Source organism: Phragmites australis, chromosome 11 (genome assembly GCF_958298935.1).
Source record: "Phragmites australis chromosome 11, lpPhrAust1.1, whole genome shotgun sequence".
Taxonomy (NCBI): domain Eukaryota; kingdom Viridiplantae; phylum Streptophyta; class Magnoliopsida; order Poales; family Poaceae; genus Phragmites; species Phragmites australis.
In genome coordinates, this window is record NC_084931.1 from 29,727,803 (window position 1) to 29,740,062 (window position 12,260).

General features: G+C 44.3%; 1 protein-coding gene across 1 annotated transcript; it reads left to right on the plus strand.

Annotated features, from left to right (window-relative positions):
* Positions 1-6,132: 6,132 nt before the first annotated feature.
* Positions 6,133-8,307, plus strand: LOC133884147 (uncharacterized). Its single transcript, XM_062323508.1, has one exon. It carries the CDS (start codon positions 6,133-6,135, stop codon positions 8,305-8,307), a length of 2,175 nt encoding a protein of 724 aa, XP_062179492.1.
* Positions 8,308-12,260: the final 3,953 nt, after the last annotated feature.

Consider the following 12,260-nt stretch of genomic DNA (forward strand, 5'->3'; position numbering starts at 1 on the left):
TCAGGTACCTGTGCATAAAAATATCCAAATAGGCCATATCTACTTAGATTGGTCTCATATTGTAGGCACGGTTTAGCACGGTCTGGTCTAGATGGGTTGGACTGGCATGGCACGAGGTCTTGTACCATGCCTAGGTCAAGCGCACGGCACGGCAGGTCGGCACGACTTGACTCGACGTTTCAGGCCAGCACGGGCACGACTCAACCCACACATGCATAGGCATGGCCCGACTCACCCAATTGGCATGTGGTGTCCCTGGAAGCATGGCTCATTCGGCACGCTTGGGCGGGCGAGGCCTGGCTGGTCCGACATGTCTCAGCTCAGCGGGCACGTCTAGGTCGGCTGCAACTGTTGCGCGTGGACCCAACATGCGGGGGCACGAACACCATGCAAGGGCACACTGATTTAAGGGGAATGGTCTGTTTAACCCGTTAACTTGGTATTTTTGAATTTTATAATCGTTCTGTGACCGTTTAAACTCAAAAAAATGAAAAAATTGCAAAAATAATTATTTTTCACCAATAAATAGAGGATCGTCTTGCCCTTTGAAGAGATCGATGACGTCCTAAGAGAGGGGTGAATTAGAACACTTAGAATCTATTTAGCTCCAAAAATTACATAAGATAAAACTATATCAATTTCTATCTGTATGTGATTTATATTTATCTAGTATGTCTACTTTACCGATTAAAGTATTTATAACTCATCTAAAAAGATAAATTGTAAGAATCTAAATGCGAAAACATAAATAAGGTAGAGAGAGCAAACTCGGTATAAAATATTTTTATCATGTGGTATCGATAGTATGAATGTCACCCATAGTCCACGTTGGAGCTCCACAAAGTATGTGCTCTTGGTTAGCATCTGGTCACGGCTCTTGAGACACCAAATCACAAAGATAATATCTCCATTTGGATGAGTCACCAAGGCAAGATCTCACTACTAGCCTCTCTTCTAGTTTCTTGCCATTGTAATCACTTCGGAGCTTAAGCTATCAAGGCAATGGTTTCCATATCCCCGTACATGCTTCTCGTCGCCACTCCACATCAAGTCCGAGGGTCAATAAGCTTGCCAGCGAGTCACCAAGATTCCAATGTGCCGACGTATCACTAAGTACATGGTTTGATCACTCTTTGATGCACTATCTAGGCAACAATCACCTAACAACACTCTATCTAGGTCTATAAGCACTAATCACTAACTAATATTGTACTTAATCGTCTATGATAATCACATTAAGTGCTTTGGTGGCTTGGATGTCTTCTTAAGTGTGTATAAGCTTCCTCTAGACTTCAGCACCATGTCACCCCTTTGAATGACTGAATGGAGGGGTATTTATAGCTTTAAACCCGCGCACTAGCCGTTAACCCAACGACTCAGAAAAGTTATTAACATCGGATGATCCGGTAAAAATAATAGTACTAACACCAGATCATCAGGTAACTACACTCTCACAAACTAGCCATTGGAACTCCATCACTGGACTATCCAATGCCTTGAACTTTGTTTTGCATATTTGAATTGTTCATTGTCCGATATATTGTCTGGTGTAGCCCTACTTCGTCATCGGATATTCCAGCGTGTTGATCTCCGATCTTCTACGGCTGCAACCTTCTCTAGTTGAAATACTCTAGTGTGTATCTTCCTCTGATCACTGGATTTTTTGGTGGATTGTTCCATTCAACCTTCTAGATAAAAACACTCAAGTGCTGCCATGCTTTGATCACCGAACTATCCGGTGAGGTTTAGCATTTGTTTTGATCACCGAACTATCTGGTGAGGCTTAGCATTCGTTCTTCAATATGACACCCTTCTCTGTAAGAATTGCTCTGGTGAGCACACTTGCTGATCACCGGATCTTCCGGTGAGGTCTTCAAGCCTCTCTCACCATTTGCCAAATATGCTTAGATGAGTTCGACATCTAGAGCAACAGACCATCCGGTGAGGTAAATCTTCTTAGAACTTCTCCAATTCAATTCAACTTTGTCTTAGCTGTAGTGGCTTCTTCATGTATTGCATCCATGAGACATATTAATATATATTCTTAACAAACATGTTAATTCTATTGACTATATTGTTATTAATTACCAAAATTGCAATCATAGCATAATATGATCATTTTCGCTACACCCTTCCATTCCACCCCGGTAACACCATTTGCTCTCTTGACTCTTGTTTCATTCTCATTCTTGTCTCAAAGTTCTTGAGAATTAATGATGATTTGGTAAAATTAGTTTGAATTATTGCCAAAAATCCAAGCAATTTCAAAACTGTTATCCTGTTGTCTAGAAGTTGAAGAAATATTGGTGTCTTTTTTGCATCATTGTTCATTCTTATTTTATTATTAGCTTTATTATTTGATTATTCCTAACTCTAAATATTTGTATCTTTTTTAGTATCATTTGACATTGATCATGGATGCCGGTGGTCATGATCATAATACATCCATCAATCATAATTTTTTTTCTCCAAGGACTCACAGGGGATTATGGCCCCTTCGATTCCAGTGTTGCAGGTGATGATGAACTCGACGGTGAATCTCCGGTTGGTTCACATGCAGGTGATGCAGCAACACCTTTATCACTAGGCTCTACAAGTGCACATGTATCAACAAACACCGGCTCTAAAATATTAAGAGCCGGTACTTCTAAAGTTTGGCAAGACTTTAAAATATTCTATAGAGAGGAAGATGAGATAAGTGTTGGGTATGCTAGGTGTTATATTTGTAAATATGAATTATTTGCAAAGCCCTCGGGTCGAACGGGACATTTGAAGAGGCATGCCACAACTTGCAAGTGAAAGAGTAGAGCAACTATAAAGAAGACGGTACTGCAGTACAACCCCGACAACTATATTCGTCATTGGGAGTATGAATCTGCCAATGCTCGAAAAGAGTTATGCCACTTTATTGCAAGAGCAGATCTACCCCTCAATATCGGTGAGTCTCCTTTATTTGAAGATATATTAAACAAGCTCATAATCCTATGTTCACGCATGTTACTAGACAGACAACTAGTAGAGATATGGTAAAATACTATAATGCGTGTCATAGCAACCTTAAAAAAAATATTGCAAACATGTACATTTTCAGTTGCTTTGACTTCAGACATATTGGCCGGTAGGGCTAGAGAAGATTATCTTAATGTTGTTGTTTATTTTGTTAATAATTATAAGGAATTATAAAGGACAATAATAGGTTTTAGGTTGATTGACAACACACATACCGGTGAAAATATTGCTGAAAAAAATCTCAAGTAGTTGAAGACTTTGGTCTCACAAATAAAATATTTTTTATCACTTTAGATAATGTTGGTACAAACTCTAGAGCCACGGATATTTTTACTTCATTGTTTAGTACATATGTTGAATCTTTCTTGTTACATCAATGATATGCTTGTCATATTATCAATCTTATAGTAAAATTTAGTTTGAAGAGGTTGTCGTAATACCTAGAAGATTTTCGTACTGCAATATCTTTTGTAAACTCCTATAACCAACGAAAGCATATAAACAGTATTGTTACAATGGGTGTGTGCATTTGGTGTATTTATTCATACACACTATCATCAGAATGAGGTTCAACTTTACTCAAAAAAGTGTATTGTTATGTTACCGAAAGGATACTAGAGTTTTTTGAATTTTTTTATGATTCAACTGTGAGTTTATCAGAAGTTTATTATCCAACATCCTATTTAGTAATACATAATATTGTTGAAATTGCTACTCATTTAAATATATATGAAAATGACAATCTTCTAATAGATTATGTAGTTCCTATGAAATCTAAATTTTTAAAATATTAGAAAAAATCCTTTATTGTATGCATTTGCCTTTATTTTAACACATGATCTAAAATAAAGGATGTCATAGCTAAAATCAAATATTTTTTAGGTGATACTTTTGACTATGATTATTCTACTTAGTATACTAATGTTCATTTTAAGTTATTATATGTTTATAGTGATTTTTTAGGTGATGCTTTTGACTATGATTAGTCATTTTTTAGGTGATGCTTTTGACTATGATTATTTTTTAGGTGATACTTTTGAATATGATTATTCTACTTAGTATACTAATGTACGAGAACTGGAACTCTAACATCCAGAGGGGAGCTAACTACCTTCATCAACAGCGACATTATCAACCATGAACAAGAAAATTTCAACATACTGTAATGGTGGCATGAGCACAAGATGAATTATCCAATACTTTCATTGTTAGCATAAGATTTGTTAACGGTTTCGTATCTACAGTTTATTCTGAGATTGCATTCAGTCTTACTGAAAGTATAACCGAAGAGAGAAGAACAAATCTCATAAATGAGATGATAGAAATACTCATTATAGTAAAAGACCGGGAACAGGCTAAAGCGTGAATGCAACACACTGCAGAGAACATTGAGCTTCAAGCTTCATTAAAAAATTTGTATATAAACGTATAATTTTTAATTTTCTAAGCTATGTTGTACTCTTTCTTTTTGCTAGAAAGGTTTAATTAGGCAACCTATCAATAAAACTTATTTTTAGAATTAATTATGTCTCCATATTATTTCTACACTTGTTTATGATTTTTCTTTCTTTTTTTTTGAAAGCAACTCAGACCCGTCACCCACCTCTCATCTTAGCCTATAAATAACCACTATCCGTCCATGCCAAACTCCCACTAATCCAAACCCCAAAGCTACTTACCCACTTCAACAAATCAATTCTATATTTCTAATTTTTCATTTATAGATCAAGGTGTCTAAAACTCGTATGTATGGTCATGTGTGTGGCAATATTTTGAGAATATCTTCAAAGAAATTAACGGAGAACATGTAAGATTTGCTAAGTGTAATATATGCAACAACAAATTAGTCACTAGGTTTACAAATGGAACATGACACTTGAGAAAGCATGTTAAATATTGCAAGTAAAATTCTATAGTTTCTAATGAAATCTTGTAATTTTTAGGTATAGCTATAGGTTGTATTTTTTTCTTCTAGTAAAAAGGTTTTTTAATGAGACAACCAATCAATAAAGCTTATTTTTATTATTTTATATTTTTTTTATTTTTTAGAATTTTGTAACTATTTTTTTTATTTTTTTTATTTTTAAGTATTGCCGGGCCGACTTGTCTAGTCATGTCACGAGTCGACAGTGCTTCCATCATGTCCACCGGCGCATCGGTGTCCAGCCGTGCCGCTGGGTCGCCCCTGCACGGTGCCTCCGACAGGCTGCTCGTGCCTCCGGGCCAATCGGGTTAGCCGTGCCGCCAGATCGCAATCGTGTCCGAACCGATCCAGCACAGCACGGTAGATGACGAGCCGTGTCATGGACCGAGAGTGCGGCACACGGACTGACACGATACGGCCCATAACAGTAGTTAGATGGGTCGAATCGGGCCGTAGCCAGACCGTATTTGGATGGGCTCGTGCCGGTGTGGACTGAAAGGCCTATTTGGCCATCTTTGAGTGTGCAGACCTCACCCTTTTTTTAAGATCTACAGATCTCTCGTTAGCGGAATGCGCCTAGTCCTATCGGTTCACACATTTAGAAAATGCATTGATAATTGCACCTGTGTCTTCTCAGGCCAGTGTGCTGTTGATTCTGAATACTCTAAGAGTCTAAGTCTCCAAGGTTATAAAATCATTGTTCTGGCATGAGAATTGGTAGCTGTGGTTTGGGAATTGGTAGCAGCGTTTCTGCACATTCGTCCCCAGATCACGCTTGCCTTTTTCTTTTTCTTTTTCTTTTTCTTTTCTGCGATGAATCATGATGCCTTGGCCCTGCATGAGATATATCCTTTCCGTCACTTGTTACCATTTCATCGGTCCAGGCTTTGGGAGCTACTCCTCACCGCTCTAGCCCGCAAAGGAGATTTACCTTACCAGCTGCTGAGAATCTTAGAACTGTTTTGATATCTGACAGGCTGAAGATAGAAGAAAGGTTTCTGCCAAATGTTTCTTCAAACTTTGGAGAGATGCTTGTCTTGCATGGAATTCCACCGTCACGAGCCCACAACCCACAAAAGAAGCAATCTTGGCATATTGCAACCCCCACAAACACACACAGCTCCAATTCCATTTCTTCCTTGTCTAGGCATTCTCTTTCCTTGATCTGCTTCAGCCATTGCAAGAGCTTTCAGTCCGTCATGGAGGAGAGCCAGGCAGCCATGCCCGGCATCAGGGAGAGCTTCGGCTTGGTGCAGGGCATCCTGCTGCGCCTGGAGGTGGTCGTCCTCCTGAGCGCGCTCATCCTCGCAGCCCTGGTGCTCTACGGCTCCGCGCACCGCCGGAGCAGCGACAAGGTGCTCCGCGGCGCCATGTGGATGGCCTACTCGCTGTCCTACGTAGTGGTCTCCTACGCCGTGGGGATCATCCAGGACGGGCCCTTCCGCGCCGAGGCGTTCGCGCTCTGGGCGGCCGCGCTGCTCCTGATCCAGGCCAGCGCGTACGCAGCACCCGTGCACAGCCGCCGCGACGTCGACCAGCGCAAGAGGCTGCTGCTGCAGCACGTCCTCCAGACCGGCCTCGTGCTCTGGCTCATCCTCAACGCGACCGGCCGCAACGCCAGCTACCGGGCGGCCATCTGGGCGTTCTGGGCGCTCAACGTGCTCAAAACGGCCGCCAAGATCGTCGAGATGATCAAGGTCAGCCGCCCCGACACGTCCGTCAAGGTGGTCGCCGAGTACATGGACGTCGAGGAAGCTCTCGCCTCCGACCAGCGGCCTGACCCCGTCACAATGCAAGGATACAAGTACATCTTCCACGGCGAGGATACAATGGTGCCGGTCAGCCACGGCGGCGGCGGCCTCGCCCGGCAGGACACTCTGGCGCAGAACGCTGGCAGGTCGGTCGTCACGATCGACCAGGTTTACAAGTGGATCGATCGGCAGCCGTACAGCGAGGTTGAGAAGGACAGGGCGAGGGACTTCTGCCTCGCGTTCGCGCTGTTCAAGCTGCTGAAACGGCGGTTCTACGGGTACGTGCCGGCGGAGGCCGGCTCGCAGAAGGCGCGCGACCTCGTCTTAACTGGGCTCATCCACGAGGACGCCACCGGCCCCGACGCCGCCTTCCGGGTCGTCGAGGCAGAACTCGCCTTCCTCTACGACTTCCTCTACACCAGGACCATCGTGCTGGTGGGAGCCAAGACGTACATCTGCATAGCCGTCGCCGTGGCGGGCATCACCATGTGGACGGCGTTCTTCGGCGCGCTCGGCCCCGGCTACCACCGCCTCCTGATCGGCGTGCGCAACCTCGACCGCTCCGTCACGGTGCTGATCGTCGTGATCACCGCAGGACTCGAGGTGTTCCAGGCGGTGGCCGGCTTCTCCTCCAACTGGAGGTACATCAAGACCTTGTACCGCTGCGTGCGCGACGACCGGCCGTGGTCGAGGCGGTGGCGGGGCCACCACCTCTGGTGGAATGAGAGCATCACGCCGCCGGAGACCAAGTACTGGGAGGACAAGGTCGGCGAGTACGTGCTCCTGGAGCGGTTCCACCACCATCCGTGGAACCTGCTCTCATGGCTGACGCTTTACCTGGTGGAGCCGCGGCGGCAGGGCCAGAAGCGAGGGCGGAGGAAGCCGCTGCCGCCCGAGGTGAAGCGCGCCGTGCTCCTCTCGCTCAAGCGTTGCCGTTGCCAACCCACCAATGGCATCGCCGCCTTACGAAGTCACGGCCTGCAGACGCGGTTGTCGTGGGCGTGCAAGTTTCCCAAGATCACCGACCAGATCCTGGTGTGGCACGTTGTGACCACTCGCTGCGACTGGGCTAGTGACCGTCCTGGCCGCAGTGACACTCTCGCCACCGTCGGCGGCGAGCACCGGCTCATCGCGACGAAGCTATCCAACTACTGCGCGTACCTGGTGGCTTTCGTGCCGGAGATGCTGCCGGACCCGAGCTACAACGCCGAGCAGATCTTCGACACGGCGGTGCAGCAGGCGCGGGACCACCTCGGCGACTGCAGGACGGAGAGAAGCATACTCGCAAGGCTAGAGGAGATGGAGGCCAATGAGCTGGCGCACCCGGAGGGCATGGAGAGCTGCGGCGTGCACGAGAGAGCGAGCCGCACCACCGTCATCGAGCGGGCGGCGCTGCTCGGGGGGCAGCTCAGGGCGGCCGTGCGCACCGACGCGCGGAGATGGCAAGTGCTGGCCGAGTTCTGGACGGAGCTCGTGCTGTTCCTCGCGCCATCAGACAACGTGGACATTCACGCCGAGATGCTCGGCGCCGGCGGCGAGTTCATGACGCAGCTGTGGGCGCTGCTGGCGCACGCCGGCGTCCTGGACCGACCGGCCGGTCACGTGTCAGCAACGATGGGGTGATTCTGGTGATTGATGAGTGACCACGACACACCGTAGTCTCCACGAACTCTGCACGATGCTTTGTATTAGAGCTTCGAACTAGAACGGAGTGGGGAACTAGGCACTTAGTCTCGGAATGTAACACTAAATTTTTCTCCCCGAGCTTTACGAGAATTGAATCACTGAGGGCTTATTTGGGAGACCCAATCCACGAGGGGATCCTGGCCTTTTCCCACAGGTGGAGGGCCACACAGAAAGCTTCCCTAGGCAATATGTCGGCGGCCTTTGGAAGCCCACTACTCGAGGTTCGATGCCCAAATCCCCCTCATTTCCACGTGAGAATTATTCATGCATCAGGAGGTTAGGCACGATTCCCCTTCGCTGGCTTGCGACGCAGTCTTGGCCTCGCTCATGACGTCACCTTGGCCGCGATGGCCTCCGCCTCCATGTGCTCCTCCGCCTCTGAGTCGGCCTCCACCTCCCCCTCCCCCTCCGTGACAGCCTCCCCCTCCACGACGCCCTCCGCTTGCTCCTCCCCCTTCGTGATGGCCTCTGCCTCTGCCTTCGTGACAATCCCTCTCATCACTCCGGCGACAGCATCTCAAGAAGGTAAAAATCCAATCTTCTTCCTCCCTCCTCCGCCTGAGGTTCGTCTCGCGTGGTGAGAGGTGTTAGGGTTCAACGCCTCATCTCATATCTTAGCAACAGGGAGGAGGAGCCGGAGGAAGGTGACTCAGGGAAGGTCGCTGGGGCTGCGGCTAAGGGGAAAATCGACATACTTCTTTCTCTTTGGCTGAAGGTATAAAACCAAATCATATTCTTACCTCAAATGGTATGGTGTTGGAGATAGTTTATTTGCTTAGATTCATTAGGCTTCTTGCTTCAAAAATGATTTATTAGGATTCATGAAGTTTATTTGTAGTTACACTGCTGATGGTAGCAAACATTGTAGTGTCCTTTAGCTATGTTGTTAACACAGAAGGATTAAATTATTGTTAAGCATATCCTGTTAGTGCAAGTCAGATTAGTTTTTTCTAGAGCCCCTAGTCCCCACTACAGATGCAGAACATGTAGTCTCATTAGCATATATAATTTTTCCTACATGGTTGATGTTTTGAGTTAAAAACATGATACATTGTGGTATATAATTTTTACAAGTGCTTATGTTCTGTTAGAATATCAAACTTTTGTTACATTCTTGTCATTTTACTTCAATATGTATTGTGCTTGCCTTGTATGCTTGAGAAATATAGTGTGGGTATAATTTTTAGTATGTATTCTATTATTTGTTATATGATGTATAGCCTAGTATGATAATTAACAATATGATCTCGGTATACTAGCTAATGGGTTCTTAGGAAGAGCAAGTTAGGCGTTCATGTTAGAGGAGGAAGAAGAGGATGAAGAGCTATTTTTTTATCAGTGTCCAACTAGTGCAAGAAAGCAAGATTTCTTATCAGTGTGCCTGCTGCTGTTGCTGCTGCAGTGCCTTGATTACCACAAGCTATTTTTAATATGTATAGATGAAGTAGGATATAGAGTCGTTGACATCTTGACAATGTAAACATATCATATTATTGGGATAACTGAAAAATATTCAATTCAGACAATATCATTACACTGAACTTAGTATTGGATAATGTATAACTAATTAGGATGATATTGTGAAAGGATGACCAATATATTTGCTCAAGTCAAGAGTTAGTTTTTTACTATCTTCTATGAAGTGTGACCAAGTAATCTTAAAAACATCTGCTTATTGTTCTGTTCATCCACATATAACCTATATTTGGTTATTCGATGTTCAGGAATTTACGGATGCATTTCGTCTTATGATCAGGTGGAGATATACAACCGATGTTACGAAAGCTCCCCTCTGATGATTCAAGGCGCAGGAGCTGGTAACGACGCCACCGCAGCAGGTGTTCTTGCTGACATGCTTGACCTTCAAGATTTGTTCTAGAAGACAGCATGATTGGCATCCACAACATCTAGTTTGCACCAAGGTGTTGGATTGTTGTACAATATATGAATGCTGGTGTAGTCCAAGACCTGACTTGAGATCTTTTAAACATTTTCTTGGTTCCGTGTTGTACTATAGTAGCATGTTGTCAACTTGATATATGAGATATTTGAGCAGATTTTGAGCTGGCATGATGATGCTGGTATCATATCCGAGCACCGTATAAAATGATTATGAACTACTTCTAACGATTATGAATTTATTTTGTTTTCTCGTTCGATCTGACAATGTTTTCTAGGGTCTATGAATGTTTCATATTTTCCCTTATTTTTTTTTTCTGATTTATTGAATATTTTTGAAGCAATAGGGATTTTTGTTCCCTTTGTTTCCAAACGGTACCATACCCAGGGATTGTCTCCCTTGGTTCATCAAGAGATTCCATGTGCCACTCAAATCCCCTTGGTGGCTTTTCTTCACTGGGTTTTCACCCCTTTGTTTCCAAACAAGTCTTGAATGTTCTATAAATTTCCTAGAGGCAGGGGAGATTGTCGCGGATCCAGCAATGCTTCCACCGATAGAGACAGGCAAGGCGGGGCAGGGTAGTGATGATGCTTTGGTTGTTGGATCTTTATCCAACTGTGGATTATGGAGATGCACATTTTTAGCCACCTAACAAAATAGTGCCTCTCAATATGTGGAATTTCTACAATTTACTCAGGTCCAATATGCAACACTGGAAAATTTCTCTAACTCTAGGAATCGAATGTTCTATATGGAATCTCTATAATACAATTGGTCGGATTGAAATATCCCCAAGTGTCTGTCCTCTCACAAAGACAACATGACACCAAGTAACTTGGTTGCAAGGACCAGGTAATCTGCCAGCCTCCTTGCCTCCCATGGCGACAACCGAGCCAGGTATGCGTGGAGTCGGCCACAATGCAGGGGAGACGATGTGATGGACGATGCTACGCCCTAGGAGGTTGCCGTGTTGACCAAAGAGGGTGAGGAAAAATTAGGTAAACAGAGGAAGTGGAAAGTGTAGAGTGTCCGAACCAAGCGACTGCGTTTTCAAACTATGCTGTGGATTCAAATCCTCTGACTTCACACTAGTGAAATCAGAGAAACAGTGTCCTGACGTCGATCATTGGTGCACATGCACTATAGCAATGGAGATGTAGCGATTTACTGCTCACAAAGTTACGGTAGTATCTGATTCTATCCATCCATATCAGATCCAACAGCTCACAGTAGAGTGAAGTCACCGTGACTTTACTTCAGCATGAAGTCAGACGATCCCAGTCCCTACGTTGCATCTACACATGAAGCAAACAACAAAATGGACATCTGTTGCATCATGCAATCCCATCGGTTACATTTCACCTCTACGCGTGAAACAAAAGGTAGATCAGACGTCCGCTGCATGATGCAATCTCATTTAGGAAACAATAGACTTTTTCTTTTTTCGATTACAAGGTGACGCACACTCACACCTGCGAGTACGTCTTTATTACACGTTTACAGATAATATTGCTGAAAAATATTCATGTGTATGTAAATAATTGACACTAGGATTTAAATCCCGATGAGTGAAGTCTTATCGTCACCACATTCTACTGGGAATCATACTTAGGGTCTGTTTGTTTCAGGCTGCTTCTGGCTTCAGAAGCCTAGAAGCTAGAAGACTAACAAACAAGTTTGCTGAAAAATAGTTTCTGGAAAAACCAGAAACCTGTTTATGAGGAAATAAACTAGAAGCTGAGAAGTTAATTGATAGTAGTTTTTCTGAGAAATAGTATGCTAAGAAGCTAAAAATTATTATAAAATTCAACAGCTAAAATCCAAAAGCAGTTTTTTTAAAAAGCAAAACATAGCTTTAAAAAAAACAGGAACAGAAGCCAAACAAACATGGCCTCGAGTTGGTTCATAGAATAAAAAAAAAGACTTCGTGATCATCTGTAGAAGCCCAAAACCGAAGCCCTGCCCCCAAAACCTCCCGACCTGCAGCGCC